General features: G+C 49.3%; 1 protein-coding gene across 1 annotated transcript in view; it reads left to right on the forward strand.

The window, feature by feature from the left end:
• Positions 1 to 15,591, forward strand: part of Kif6 (kinesin family member 6) — a 324,667-nt gene that overhangs the window by 230,509 nt on the left and 78,567 nt on the right. The window contains exon 14 of the mRNA XM_075978949.1: positions 9,843 to 9,951. Coding sequence (XP_075835064.1) covers positions 9,843 to 9,951 — 109 coding nt within the window. The remainder of the gene's footprint in view (positions 1 to 9,842; positions 9,952 to 15,591) is intronic.

A 15,591-nucleotide genomic window follows, 5' to 3' on the forward strand; every position in this document is an offset into this window, starting at 1 on the left:
CCTCCTACTGCGTAAAAATGGCTCGTGTACTCTAAACAGCTTGCAGTGGGCAGGCCTCCAGAGGACTGCCTGTCACCCACGATGATAATTATGACTCTTCCTCACACTTCCACTTTTGAAGTGTTTCCACATTTACTCATCCATCCTGTCAGACTTTAAACAAGTGATTCAACGCCGATTGTAGATCATAAAATTTATATGTAGAAAATGTGTGAGAGTTATATATGCCATTTAACAGTGCCGTTTGTAAGAAAAAGCACTTTCCCCAGAGACGCCCACCTCTGGTCATCTCTTCGGTCAACAGAGGTTGTTTGCAGTGTCTGCAGTATTCCAGGGGTGATCTTGGAGCTCTGGGCTTTGAGGGGGACTGGGGGTGAGGGGGCTGTGGAAGCGCATCACCCAGAAGGCAGCCAGTAGCTCTGAGATGGGATTTGCTCTGGAAGGAAGGACACGATGAGGAAATCCCGGGACTGTAATGTACAGTGCTGGGTACCTATCATTAGAAACTAGCCAGTTACTAAAGTTACAGACACAGCAGATCCGGGCTGTGGAACTCATTAACTCTCTGGACTGTTCTCATCTGTGCATACCCATACATCAGCCGCTGTTGTGCGCCTCCTGTGTTTACTCTGGTTGCCTGTGCTTGGGTGATGGCCCCTTTCCGTAGAAGAATTAAGGAAGGGTGCAGAGCCAGACCCAGGAGCACAGTACAGATTTACCCCAGTCATAGTTGAGTCACTTTCAGTCTCTTTCAGCTTCTGCCCCCTAGGCGCTAAGGGGCCAGCAGTAAGTGGGTGACAGGGCCACAGGAGAATTAAATGGCACAGCTGAGGCGAAGCCTCTAACACCACCAGAGTTGTGAAGGTTGCGTAGCTTCCCTGTCATACAGAATGTGCAGATACATACGCGCGTGGGTGCGGGCACGCGCACACACACCCACAACACACATTCACAAGTAGCACACCTTTTGCCCTAAATGATGAACATAGTGAATTCCTAATTGGGTTACCATATCTTCTGAACTAGGGAGGCAGCAATCTCGCATTGAATTGTATACAATTAGGAGATGCTTCATTGGCATCAGGGGAGTGTTTTTCTTCCTCCCTCCCTTCCTCCCTCCCTCCCTCCCTCCCTTCCTTCATTCTTTTTTACTACTGAACTATACGATAAATCTTTTCAATTTTCTTCCAAAACGAATATGCAGATAAAGCATCTACTGCATTAGTAACTTAGATGACAGGAACCCTTCCTCTTTTAACAGATTGACAGGCCATGTCTATGACACTTAAGCCAGTGCCCCCAGAACAGGGTGATGAAAAAACTCTGCTCCCCACATGACACTGGAATTCTACTAACTGTCCTTCAGAAGTAACTCAGGACATCTCGGACTCAGAGTCCCATGAGTTCAGTGAAACAGAAGCCCAAGATGAAAGAAGGCTCTGCTTGGAGGGAGGGTTTGTCAGGTACCTGTTCCTTCACTTACATGGTGAGGGCACACAGTCCTGTCACCCAAGTCCTGAGATGGAACTGGACACCGAGGCCCTACTGTAGCCTCTGCATGGGTGGACTAGAGATGATCAGAAGTACTTGAGAGCTCCAGGCCCAGACTGCTGATTTAGCTTCAGAAACCAGACTGCTTTCCAGGCTCAGTGCCCACATCTGTTCACTGTCTTTTCTGGATGGCACACATGAATACCGTGTCTTAGATGAGAATATTCTCAACATAAAACCCTGGAGGGGCTCAGCTGAGACAATGAGAGTTTTCAGTGGCTGGCCTTCAGGACCACTGTTCTTCATGATGCCTTCTAGAAACTTCCCTTCCTGCCGATGCTCAATGTCCACTTGCTCAGCATGCTGAACCTTTCTTTGCTCACTTTGGGGAAAGTTAGAGATGGAGCCACAGGAGCAGAAGGATGAATCAGACATGGTTACCAAGGCAAAAGGAAAACATAACTGTCCTTGAACACGCTGTCCGCGTAGTCCCAGCCAGCCTACCCTCTCTGCGCTCCTGGGCCCATGGAGGATGCCCGTGGCATGTGTGACTTCTGGCACTGAGAGTTAGGAATCCATTTGATTTATTTCAAAGTGGTGCCACCATTGGGTGGGTCTTCTAAGGTTTATGTGGCTTTGCACTTCACATTTTCCTTCTGCTCTCCTCCCTGGAGTCCTTGCCAAGCCTGCTGTGCTTTAGCCTGGTCCAAGCCAGCATTGAGGATCCTCTAATTGCAGGCTGTCCTCTCTCCTCATTCATGTGGCAACCCAGGAAACTCCAAGGAAGGCCCTCATCTGAGAACTTCAGCCCAGGTGATGGCAATGGTTGAGTGCAGACCTTTGACCCCTGAGCCTTGGGCCCCTGGCCTGTTCCAGAAGTTGTCAGTCCAAAGCAGGACGTCGGTTAAATGAGCATCATCCTTGGCCTCGCCAAAGATCCACTCTGTGCTCTCGACATCTGCAGGCCCTTTGAACGTGGCCAAGTGGTTTTCTGTGGTGTTTGTTCTTCCTCTCATCCTCAGATTCCATATCCCACTGGACCCACCCAGCAACCCCTTAAATTGTAGCTGGGCTAATCATGGCCCTTTCAAGCAGACAGAGTCATGACAAATGACACTACTTTCTATGGTGACCCCTATCACCCTGGTGGCAGAGAATGTGGAGAAAGGACTCCTCATTATCTACTCAGAATCTTCTCAGTGGTTGGAGCACTCAAAGGCCAGGATCCTGCTGAGCAGGAACAGGACTATGGCGGGGATGATCCATGGGCCAGCTCCTGAAGTGAGAAAACAAAGGCACAGAGACAATGCGGGGGGGGGGGGTGAAGAAACTTATCAAATGCCACTTGTCATTTAATTTGCTCATAATCTGGAAGCCACCTCTTGAAGGCAGAGCCTGCCCACAGGGCTTGCCAAAACAGCCAAGGCTGCAATTAGTTTCCTTGGTGGAGAATGCCGTGGGTGGTTAGCAGTGCTTCCATGGGTGTGAGGAAGGGAAGCGGCAGCCTGAGAGACTGAAGATTTGCTTTCCCTGCCTCTCAAGTGCATCCAGAACACCCCTCCTCACTAAATCCTCCCTGTGGTGCCTCCAGAACACCCCTCCTCACTAAATCCTCCCTGTGGTGCCTCCAGAACACCCCTCCTCACTAAATCCTCCCTGTCATGGGCAGGAAGGTAAGCTGGAGTCTCAGCTGCCTGCTGATCTTCCTCAGAGATGGTCCACATCTCTGTATGCATGTGTACGGTTTATATACATGTTCATATGGGTGTGTGCATGTGTGTTTGCATCTGTGTGCACGTGTATAAAGACCAGAGGCCAATGTGGAGTCTCTTCTTCAGTCACTGTCCCCCTGACTTTGAGGCAGGGTCTCTCACTGAACCTGGAGCTCATGAATTTAGCTAGGCTAGATAGCCAGTTGAGTCCTACCTGTCTCTACTCCTCAAGCTCCTGGCTTTTATGTAGAGGCTGGGAATCCAAACTCTGGTCCTCCTGCTCACACAAGCACTTTGCCACCAGCCTTCTCCTCAGCTCCAGCTCCCGTCTCATTGAGATCTCAGCCCTCCGCTCTCCAGTGTTTGCCCAGCACAGCATCAGGGTTCGCTCTCCATTCTGGAATAAATTGGTGACTTTTCCTTTGTCCCAGAGTCTCTTGTCGGGGCCTTCATTTCCTCATTGTGACATCAAGGCGGGATTCAGAGACTTTTGTCTAACTAACCATCCACTGACTCTTCCTCAGCCCCCCTGAGACCGTTGGCTAACTAACCATCCACTGAGGCTTCATAAGCCCCCTGAATTTCTTGTCTGATGTTTCAACTTGACAGTCTCATCAGTCCCCCAGCTCTGCTTCAACACTTATCTAAGCCTCCTCCTTTCCATTCCCAGGGCCAGTCTTCCAGCTTAGGTACATTCACAGGGATGGAATTCTCTAGTTGTTTATAGGAAGATATTCATATATATTTCATGAAATTTATCAAGTATTTAGAATTTTTGGCTGTTAAGAGCATTGGCTGTGCTTTTAGAGGACCTGAGTTTGAGTCCCAGCACCCACATGGCAACTCACAAGTGCCTATAACTAATTCCAGAGGATCCGGCGCCCTCTTATGGCTACATTGGGTACTGCTCAAGAGCATACACATACACCGAAAATACACATTAAATATTTAAAACTTTTTATTTGACGCCATACAATAGTATACTCCATGCCTGCCTGTGACCTGGCACCTGTGTGCAGTCATAGCTTACCAGAGCCATTCTGTTACCTACCATTTCAAAAGTTTCCTAGCAACACCGGAATGCTCCATACCCTCTCTCCCTCTGGAAGCCATCTCCCTCTGCCTGTGCTTTTCAACTCTTCCTACTGGTCTTCTCTTCCCTCTCTTCTTCAGTCAGAGAGAACTGGAGGCCGGCATGAAGACATGTCTCCCAAAGAAAATATATTTTTGGCTCTCTATGCACAAAACCGCTTTCCGCGTGGGTAACAAGCCTCCATCCTTTTCCTTTGGTCAATTTTGAAGCAATGGCTTAAGCAGTAGTAGGCTCTGTGAGAACACCCAGGAAAATAAGCTGAGGACCACATGCCCCAGACTAAAGGGAATCAGACAGCAGGCCCAAGGCAGAAACAGAAGCTCTCCACAGTCCCGGTGTGTTCTTTCCACTCAGTGCCCAGGGGACCCGTGTTAGCATCAGGGGATCTTCCAAATGCTCTGGGTTATATTCTGTAGCAAAGTAAGGGATTCACTTTTAGGTTGATTAAAAAGGGGGAACATTAAGAAGAAGGCAAGGAGGGCTGGAAAGATGGCTCAGCAGTTAAGAGTACTAGCTAGTCTTCTAGAGGACTTGAATTCAGTTCCCACCACACACGGTGGCTCACAACCATCTGTAACTCCAATTCCAGGAGATCTGATACCCTCTTCTTGGCACCAGGCATGCATGTGGTACACAGACATAGATGCAAGCAAACACTTAAAATAGATTAATGTTTAAATAAAAAGAGGGGTAGGGGACCAGTGTGTAAGAATTGAATGCCTTCAAATCTGATGCCTTCAAAGCCCCAAAGTCACTGTTAAACATCCCCGAGTGACTGCCATTTCTAGTTGAGTCTTTCTTTCTTTCTTTCTTTCTTTCTTTCTTTCTTTTTCTTTCTTTCTTTAAGATTTCTGCCTCCTCCCTGCCACCACCTCCCATTTCCCTCCCCCTCCCCCAATTAAGTCCCCCTCCCTCGCCAGCCCGAAGAGCAATCAGGGTTCCCTGCCCTGTGGGAAGTCCAAGGACCACCCACCTCCATCCAGGTCTAGTAAGGTGAGCATCCAAACTGCCTAGGCTCCCACAAAGCCAGTACGTGCAGTGGGATCAAAACCCATTGCCATTGTTCTTGAGTTCTCAGTAGTTCTCATTGTCCACTATGTTCAGCGAGTCCGGTTTTATCCCATGCTTTTTCAGACCCAGGCCAGCTGGCCTTGGTGAGTTCCCGATAGAACATCCCCATTGTCTCAGTGTGTGGGTTCACCCCTGGCAGTCCTGAGTTTCTTGCTCGTGCTCTCTCTCCTTCTGCTCCTGATTTGGACCTTGGGATTTCAGTCCGTTGCTCCAATGTGGGTCTCTGTCTCTGTTTCCTTTCATCGCCTGATGAAGGTTAATATCCAGGAGGATGCCTATATGTTTTCTTGAGACAGGCTTCCTCTGTAGCTTTGGAGCCTGTCCTGGAACTAGCTCTTGTGGACTAGGCTGGCCTTGAACTCACAGAGAACCGCCTGACCTGCCTCTGGGATTAAAGGCGTGTGCCACGACTGCTCAGCTCTAGTCAAGCACTCTTGGGACCTATTGCCTACAATTCCCTATTAGCGAACAAAGTACTAGAAAGCACAGCAGGTAAGAACTCCTAAGGCCACAGGCCTCTGTGAGGAACAGATTGGAAAACTCTGGGGTAGAGACCAGGGCGGTGCTGTGTTTTGCGGACCCTGTTAGCTGTCAGCAAATTGCAGGATTTCTTTTTGCTCCTTCTGAGATGGTGATACTTCCAAGCTGTATTTGTGTGAAGGCTTCTTGGATGTGGAGTTCAAAGCTAACAGTGGACTGTGGGACGTGGCAGTTTGTATAGGGAGAAGAATGGTGCACTTCAGCTTCATTTGGTACAAGGCATGAACCTACCCAGCGACCAGCGGTAGAGGAAGGACCAGGGACCATGCACCACACACCCTGCAGTGTCACAGTGTGCTCTACCGAAACAAAAGCCACAGCTTGGGTGTGGTGGGGAAACTGTAATCTCAGCCCTTGGGAGGTTGAGGCAGGTTGTGAATTCAAAGTCTCCATATATATTGATCTCTAGCACAGCATATAGCCCAGGCTGGTCCTGAACTCCTTATATAGCTGAGGATAACCTTGAACTCCTGATCTTCTGACCTCTACCTCCCAGATATTAGGATAATAGTGCAGGCATGTGACACAGTTGTCTTCCCTTCCACTGGACCCAGAACCTCTTCCTGGCATCTCAGATCCTGCACCATCCTGAAGGTGCCTCCTCCTCCCAGAAGGCCCCCCTCATAGCAGCCACATTTTCCTGCTTCTCTCTCATTAGTATAGCAAGCTGCAGTGCAATTATCTGTCCAGTTTTCCTTCTCCTTGACTAGGCTTTCAACATTTTAAGCATCACCATCAAAGCTTCAATATACCTGTCCAATTATGCATCTCTGTTGCATGCCTAGCACCGTGCCAAAGATAAACAAACTCCCCTGGAGGAACGAAATAATTAGATGCCTGTCCCCTCAGCAGGTGCGCTCTCAAATACAGCCTATGTACATACAGTGTGTGTTTAAAGGCAAGAGCGAGAGTGCCTATTTCCTTAGCAAAGCAGAGAGGACTCTTCAAGAGGAAAGTTGTCCCTTACTTTGGGGAATGACCCCGGGTTGAGTGTGTCTGTGTAATCCGAAAAGAGATAAATATAGTCTGTAAGCAAGAAGGACAGGGTGGCCAGGAGGGAGGCTCATGCACCACGTGTGGTGTCCATCCTTCAGGCGTCTGCAAGGATCTATGGTAGCATGGTCCATGCAACGGCCTTCCGGGAAGTCTCTGCAGAATCCGGGCCCTGCTTCCCCTTTAGATAAGCCACTGATATTGGCTGCCCTCTTGTCTTCAGAGCTTGGAATACTAGATGGCAGGTTTCAGCCATTTACATCTGTGTCCTCCCAGCCATGGTCACCGCAGTCAAATCACCCAAATTCCAGAATGCATTCTTCAGAGTGGTAAGAACGCGGGTGCCACCTTCCAGGTGGTAAGCCCAGGCATAGTCATCTCTTCAATTATCCAGTCTTTGAAAACAGTGATTCTCATTTGCCATGTTACACTGATGATTCCAAGTTTCAGAGAAGAATCTTCTAGATTCTCTGAGAACATGCCCTCCACATTCTTCCTGCTCCTACAGCCCCTCTCAGGGACAACCCAGAGCCTGTCCAGCTGATTAGAAGTTCTCCCCAGAGTTACTGCCTCAAGAGTTCCACAAGCACTGTCCTCATAACAAGGAAGGCAGGATCTGGAGAAGGGGCCAGGCTGTGAAGCTTCTCCCTCACTTCAGCCCTGAGGCGTGGACGCCTCTGGGGGCAGCAGCCTGAGGATCCCCCAGAAAGCTCCAGTGTGTTGTCTGTGGAGCTAAATCTACTGCATGGAGCACGCAGTGTTACAGTTGAGCAGAGACTGGAGACAGAGGAGATAGAGCTCCATCTCCGGAGCACTGGAGCTGATCTCGGTGAGTTTCACACCAGATCCAGGAGTGTGTGGGACAGATGGAGACAGAATGAGCCATGACTAAAGAGGGTGGGGTGCCATGCACATGACCGCATCACCATCCAGACAGTCCTCGTGCTGCTATTTTTAATCATAGGAATCATAAAATCGGTGTCAGATGGGCTGGTCCATTTCCGCAAGCTGAGGACAGGAGAGAGAGGTTCTTTCCAGGGAAGAGAAGTTGCTGCAAGAAGGCCATTAAGAATGTGGCTCTCAAAGGCCAGGCTTCGCCTTGAGCCTCACCAGCCCTGAGCTGTGTGTTCCTATAACCATAACAACAGACTCCTCATCCCACCCACTTCAGTCCTGGCCCTGCGAACTTAACAGACATAGATAGAATCTTCTGAATGCAGACTGTGGACTGAACACTGGGGAGTCAGATACAGATACAATCTGTGGTCCTGAAGGAAATTGCGCCTCACTGAAAAGGAGCACCCTGTACCTGACAGTATCTGCTGGACTGTCGCGGGTGCAAGCCTGTGGCAGGGAGCCTCTGGGAAAGCTTCCAGTGGAGGTGACAGCTAGCTCGGGCAGATTCTTCAAAGATCAGCAGAGGTATCAGATAAATAGACAAGAAAGTGCCTGGAGGAGGAGGGGAGGAGGAGAATGGCAGATTTTTTTTCTTTTAATGAAAGAGTTCTGGTCTAGTGTGGGTTCCCAAGCCAGATGAGGGATAATACAGCATTGTCCAAACCTAGGACTTTTCTCAGAGAGCACGACAGGAGTGAAGCTGCTTCCTACTTAAATCAGGCTTAGGCCTCCTCAACTCCATAGAGACAAAGGCCACATGATGATAAAGTCAGTCAAGATTCTGTCCCGCCCTGTCTACCTGACAACTAGCCCCTGTCTCAGAGAACTAGCTTCTTAGCAATCATGTGACTGGAAGTCTGATAATCTGGCTGATGTGCTTGGAGAGCCCCGTGTGCACCTCTACCCTGGGAGCTGCAGCACTTCCTCCCTGGACACACAAACACACACACACACACACACACACATACACACACACTCCAGCTATATAAGCTAGCTCAGCCATTTCAATAAGCTGTCCTCTGAATCCGTCTCCAAGTGTTTCATCCCCATCACCCCGAGACCCTGCTCCCTAACTCCTCTGCATGCTGTAACCGCCGGTGCACAAGGGCTGATCAGGGTCAGGGAACCCAAAGCCTAGCATGCACTAAGCCCTGAGTGCCTCTCCTGGTGTAAACCAAGTGTGATGGCACACACCTGTAACCCCAATACTTGAGAGATAGAGGCAGGAGGTCCGGAATGCATGGTGATCCTTGGATGTGTAGCATAATTGAGGTCAGCCTGAGCTACGTGAGATCCTGTCTCAAAAGACAAAAGCCTGTAGCCTTCTCCAAAACCTGGCTGTAACAGGTTTCCCAGGAACCCAGGTAGATGCCTGCATTGACCACTGCCCTTGGAGGCTGCTCAGGGCAGGAGGCTGCTCAGGGGAGGCTGGCACGGTAAACCACCCGTCCCTTTGAAAGGGCTCCTTCCAGAGGCTGGGCTGAGAGCAGATCCAGGCGGTGAGGGTTGGCCTGCAAGTGGCAGTGGCAAATTGGGGTATTGGAGCTGAACAGGAATAGGGACCTCCCACCTTGGGCTTTGCGGTGAAGCATATAACTAACTCCTGGCTCAGGACCAGGACCCGCTTCACCAGCCACAGGAAGAAAGACTGGATCGTTAAACAGAAGCTAGCCGCTAAGAGCAGAACTTTCTAGATTCTGTAGCTTTCATCTGGACTCTAGTTTGTGTTACGAAATGCCTGGAAATTCAGAGAGGAGTTTAATGACCCAGATGGGCCGTAATGGGAAACCAGGAAGAGCTGTGCCACCAAGGGATGGCAGGAAGTAGACTCACAGATGTGCTCACCATCTGGGGCTTGGAGGCCTGCTTCTCATTTCCTCTGACCAAGCACTTCAGGCCCCACCCCCACCCTTGAGTCCTGTGGCCTCGCAGGCACAGTCTCTAGTCAGGCCCCACCTGTCTGGCCACAGCCTCTCTGCCAAGGCCAGCTCTATGGTCTGAATTGTGATGATGTGACTGAGGTCACCCACTGTGTCTCCAAACAGGAATGAGAGAGGAGATGTCACTGGGACGCCAGGAGGCTTTTGAAATTTTCAAGAGGGACCATGCAGACAGTGTCACCATCGATGACAACAGACATATTCTCAAGCAGAGGTAAGACCCGGCCAGAAAGCAGCTGCCCACAGGCTTAGGCAGACCAGTCCAGAGACTTGCTATACTGTCCTTCTAACTGCTCAGCCTAGTGTCTGCAAGAAAGGTGTAAGGTCTACAATTTCACATTTCCCAGTGTGCACCCTGTCCTCCTTCCTGTGTGAGCTTTACCATCCCAGAACTACTGGTTAGCCAGGTGTAGGTCGTGATCTGTCTCTGCCAGCATTAGCTCCATGGACAATGCTCACTTTGTATGTATTCTCACAAGCCTAGCACTTTTAATATCTTCATCATCTTCAGGGGAGAATTAGGCAAGCTGGGGTATAGCTCAGTGGGTAGAGAGCTTGCTGTGTATCCATGGAGACCTGAGGTCCAATCACCAGAACCTTGTACTTGTGACCCCAGCACTGGGAAGACAGAAAGAAAAAGAAGGTTCTCTGGGGCTTAATGGTAGTCAATCTAATTAAATAAATGAGTTTCAGGTTTAGCATCTCAAAAAAAAGTAATAGAAGAATAATGGAATTGGTCTCTAGTCTACACGTACACATTTTTTAAAGTATAGACCAAATTGCATTGCTAGGTCCTTCATATTTTTGGTAGAATCAAGAGTTCAAGTAGATGAAAGGCATGGGGAGAGAGATGAAGGTTTAACATAGCTGCTACATGGAGGGATGAGAGACTTGACTGGGAAGGGCCAAGGAACACACCCAGACTGATATAGCTGCTTCCCCAGGGCGGGAGCAGATCTCGGCGCTCTGCAGGAACCAGTAATGCAATTCATATCCAGAACTCTGGAGAGCAGTTCAGACCCTCTCAGTCCAGAGAGGTGTGTGCACCTTGTGACCTATCAACTCTATTTTGGGGTAATCTCTCCCCTGGGCTCCCAGAAGGGCATGTAGAACTTTGATGGCTGCACTGTGGTAGCTGGAGTAGTTGAGCGTACTCTGGGTTCCGTGCTGAGCCGCTGGGAGGTGATAGAACAGAAAGTCCATGGATTAGGAAGCAGTATGGTAGTGGTGGTGGAGTGATGGACTGGATACTTGCATATCAACAAGGATAGATCTTAAAAGCACAACACTAGGAAGGCACACAGTTCCAAACACTTACAGATGGACTAGCCTGAAACCAGAGACCTTCATACAGAAATAGCCACCTGAGTGTACCCTACAAATGGAAGTCTGTGGTGGGGTGGGAGGGGGAGACAGATGACTCACTGGCTAAGAGTGATTGCTACTTAAGCACAAGGCCTGATTGCAGATCCCAGCGCCTATGTAATGTTCTGGACTTGGCCACGTGAGTACCTCTCACTCCAGTGCTGTAGGGTGGAAACATGAAGATTTCTGAAGCTTCCTGGCTACCAGCACAGCTCTATTTCAGGGAGAGATGCTGTCTCAAAGGAATAACATGGAGACTGACTGAGCCGGACACCTGGTGTCCTCCTCCGACCCCACATACACAGGCACTCACGTCCAACATACACACACATGCACACACATACACATAAAGAATAGAAGCAGGAAGTGGGGAGCTAAGTAGCAATCAATGACCAAAGTCAGGCGAGGTAGGTGCAGGGTGGGCCTGAGAAGAGCCGAAGACTCTCCTAGAAGCGTGGACATACACTGACTTTGATTTTCGCATTGGAGACCCGAGGGATTTCAAACCGGCTGAGGCTTCTGCTCCCCTGCATGCCACACATTCCTGATACGGCCAATAGGGTGTGGTAGAGCAGGCTACCTTCCTTGGGTATCTGGAAACAAGATTGTCAACTAGATGGCAGCTGCTTCCTCCTCTAAGAAAGTTCTCCACCGAGCCTTGAGGCTTCTTTGCCAGCTCACAGTCATGAATTCCTAGTGACCCAAGGAAATACCAAACACAGTTAGGCCTGGATCTGACTCCCCAGATACTCGTGTAACTAGGTGTGGCCTGAGCATCCTTTTTCTGTAAATGGATTCCACTAACAACCTGACCTGGAACCACTGACCCACAGACATCCAGAGCCTTGGAAGGAGTCCTTTAAAACAATCAATAGAGCTGGGAAGACGGTTCTGCCAGGTAAGTGCTTGCCGTGCAAGCATGGGAGTGTGAGTTCAATATCCAGACCCCACATTAACTAAAACAATGATGGTGATGATGATGATGATGATAATGATAATAATAATAATAATAATAATGAAAGCTAAGCGTGGTGGCGCAGAGGATGATATTTATAATCCCAGAGCTGGAGAGGTGGAGACTGTGGGTTCATGGAGCTTAGTAGCCACTAGCCCAGATTACTAGGCAAGTTCCATGCCAATGAGAGACCTTATTTCAAAAAACAAGGCGGCAGTGCTAACGGAATGATACCTGAAGTTGTTTCCAGTCCATGCCTGCACACACACACACACATACACACACACACTGGTGATATTTGTGCATCCAGATTTAAAAGCCACCAACACAGAAGACATACTTAATTTTTCCTTCAATGAATCCATTGTGGCTCCTGGCTGGCTTGAGCTTGCATCTGATGGGGAGGTGGGTCATGGCTTACCAGGAGGAGCATGTGTGGGTCTCTCTGAGACTTCTCCATACAAAACTGTTCTGAATCCAGTCGGCAGAGCTCTGATAACCGAAGCAGCCATCAGAATTTTACTTGAAGACATCTTGTTCACCCCTGGTGGCCAGTGCTCTGGTGCTTCCATCTTCTACTTGGCCATTGTACAAAGGAACTAGCATGCCTCACACAACGCTCTGAGATAAATAGATCCAGTGGGAAGGCCGGAGACCAGGCAGCTCTCTGAGATAAATCAATAGATCCAATGGGAAGGCCGGAGACCAGCCATTCTAAAAGGGTAATTCTACATCAGTTAAGTTAATATAATCGAAGTCACTAAGGAGCTGCTCCATGCCAAGAGGCCGTGGGGTAGCACCTTGATCACCACCTTCTCAATGGACCTCCACGCTTACTCCCTGTCACAGAGATTATTCAGTTGGTAGAGATTGTACCAGAAGGGTTCTCTGGAGGAACACAGCAAATGGACTGAATGCATTACCACAAAGGGGAATTGTTAGATGGGGTACCGGATACAGTCTGGGAGTCCAGCGGGGGAATCTGCACACTGAGGAGGCTGAGAATCCAGTTAACAAAGCCAGGTGACTCAGCAGCCCCGGTCCACGCCCACAGTCTGGAACTGCCACAGAGTGGTTGGTAAGGCGTCCATGGAGGGCAGAAGAAGCGGGACTCTAGTGTTGTGGACGATTGTCAGCGGCAGCCACACATGCTGCCTATTCCAGGACATCTTCAAACCTAGGCCACCTGCTGGAAGATGCTGCCGGCTTGGAGGGAGGAGCTTCCCTCCTCAGTTAGCCTCTCTGGAACTATCCTCACAGCTTACCCAGAGGTGTACCTTCCATACTTGTGCATGTACACGTCCAGTCACACGCGCAGGTGCCTACAGCAGAGACTGAGAGAAAATATCTTTCTATAAAACCAGTGTTCCCCAACGGAAGACACAAAAATAAATCCCCAGATGCTCAAAGGAGTGACTTCCCTGGGGCCCTGACATAGAAATACTCCAGTAATCCTGATCCCTTCCAAATATTTGCTCCAGTGCTTCCTATTGGCAGGGAGGACCCGCATCCTTAAGTGTTGGTCTGAAGAATCCTGCCAGACCAGAGGCCTGGGATTGGGCTGGCATTCAGTTCCTCCCCCTCCCAGAGCCCTCGCCTTCTAATATCCCAGCATCCAGGAGCCACTGGGCTGGTCTCCACCTTTTTCCGCTGTTTCACATTTATCAACTCTGGTGGATGGTTTTAGCGTGTCACCCTGTTGAGACTGCATTTGCCTGACACCAAACTAATCTTCTCTAGCCCACAGCAAGAGACAGTCATCCCTGATGGTGGCATTGTTGGTAGCCGCCGTGGTTCTCTCCACTTCCCCAGGGTCTAAGACCTGGTCTGGGGTTTCAGGAGGGCACATGGGTGGCCCCTGTGTCCCATGCTGCCTAGTAGGAGACTGTTCCCTGCTCACCCATACATTTCTAGCACCCTCTCTCTAGCATGCCCGAGTGCTGCTGAGTCTGGGAGAGGTTCCATTGCCTGCATGTGACTGGAGAAATAAGACGTCACATTAGCAGAGCGTTTGCCCTTTGTTGTCCTCCAGCATAGGAACCATTCTTCAGTGGAGGTTTTTCCAGGGGAACAAAATTGTTATACATAATCACTCCATTTTCGAGGCCTGAGTCATCTTCCTACTATATAATAGGGAGCAAGGTGATGACCCCGTGTTCTGTAAATACTGGGGCCAGGCCAAGGGCAGGGAGCTTTTCTTCTGTGTCAAACTTCTTACAAACCAAACCCTTCAGACACAGAGTCCCCACTGAATAACAAAAGAGGAAATGAGCAGGGAGACGAACTGCAATTGGAAGTCAAGGCATTAATAACGTGAGCTAAGTCACTCCACTGGGTCCTTCCAGCATAGAACAGTACAGCAATGTACAAGCAACAGGAGGCGTGCGCTAGGGGAAATTGCAGACGCCATGTGGAAATGCTACCCATGATAAATGGGAGCTCCCCTGTTCCAGTTAGACTTCAAGTTTAACCTTTATTATTTTTCCATTTGATTTTTATATTTGCTCTTTGTCTGCTGAACTAGAATTATAAACTCTGAGGGCAGAGACTAGATTAGAATCTTCTTAGAACCCCCTGGTTTTTAAAATGATGCTGGACACAAAAAAAGCTCTGCTCAAAGAACTGTTTTGTTTGAGAAGGCCTATTTGAAATTGACTTGAGGACTCTTAGCACCCAAGGACACTGTTTAAGATTTGCTGTTGCCACCAAGAAGTGCAGAGCGGTAGGGGGAGTGGCTGAGTCCCTGGCCCTCAGCAGGCTGGAGAGGATGACAGGAGACAGTGGAAAAGGGCATTGGTTTGTAGAAGAAACACAAGGGGAGGGCAGGCTGGCTTGTCATCACCTCAAAGCACTTGCTGCACAGTGTGGAGGTTGGGGTCAGGTCCCTAGCACTTACAGAAAGCCAGGCCAGCATGCAGCTTACCTCTGTAACCCAACATAGAGGAGGCAGAGCTGGGCAGACCCCTGGAGCTCACCAGGCAGCCAGACCAGCAAAATCTGTGGGCTCCAGGTTCAGTAAGACCCTGTCTCAAAAATTAAGGTGGCCAGTGATTGAGGAAGACACTTACTTGGCATAGACTTCTGGCCTCTACGTGCCCACTGTGCGTGAGAATTCCTGAAAAGAAACTGTCTTCACAGGGAAGTGACGAGCGAGGCTTTGGTGATGTGGGGAGGCTGGAATGCTGCAGTGAGAGCAATCTTTAGCCTAACAAACGCCATTGCTTACATGCCTGGGTCAGACCTGCCATCCCGGTAAACAGATAGAAACCACTCTCCACCACAGGGAGAGCCAATGGCTGCGGGTCCTCTGGCCCACTATAACCCACCTCCCTAATGTGTCCACCAAGGTATTTTTTTAATGCCTTGATTTGTAGCTTTCTTTGTCCTGTTAATATTTTTTTAAAAAAAAATCCATACAACTGCTTCCATGTTAGAACATAAAACCAGGGGTAACTTTAATCTGTGTTCCCAAGCCACTATCACTCAAGTTTGGCTTCAGAATAAGCCATCTCTGGCCCTAGGTCAGAGTGTCGC

This window comes from Microtus pennsylvanicus, chromosome 7 (assembly GCF_037038515.1).
Source record: "Microtus pennsylvanicus isolate mMicPen1 chromosome 7, mMicPen1.hap1, whole genome shotgun sequence".
NCBI classification, from domain to species: Eukaryota; Metazoa; Chordata; class Mammalia; order Rodentia; family Cricetidae; genus Microtus; species Microtus pennsylvanicus.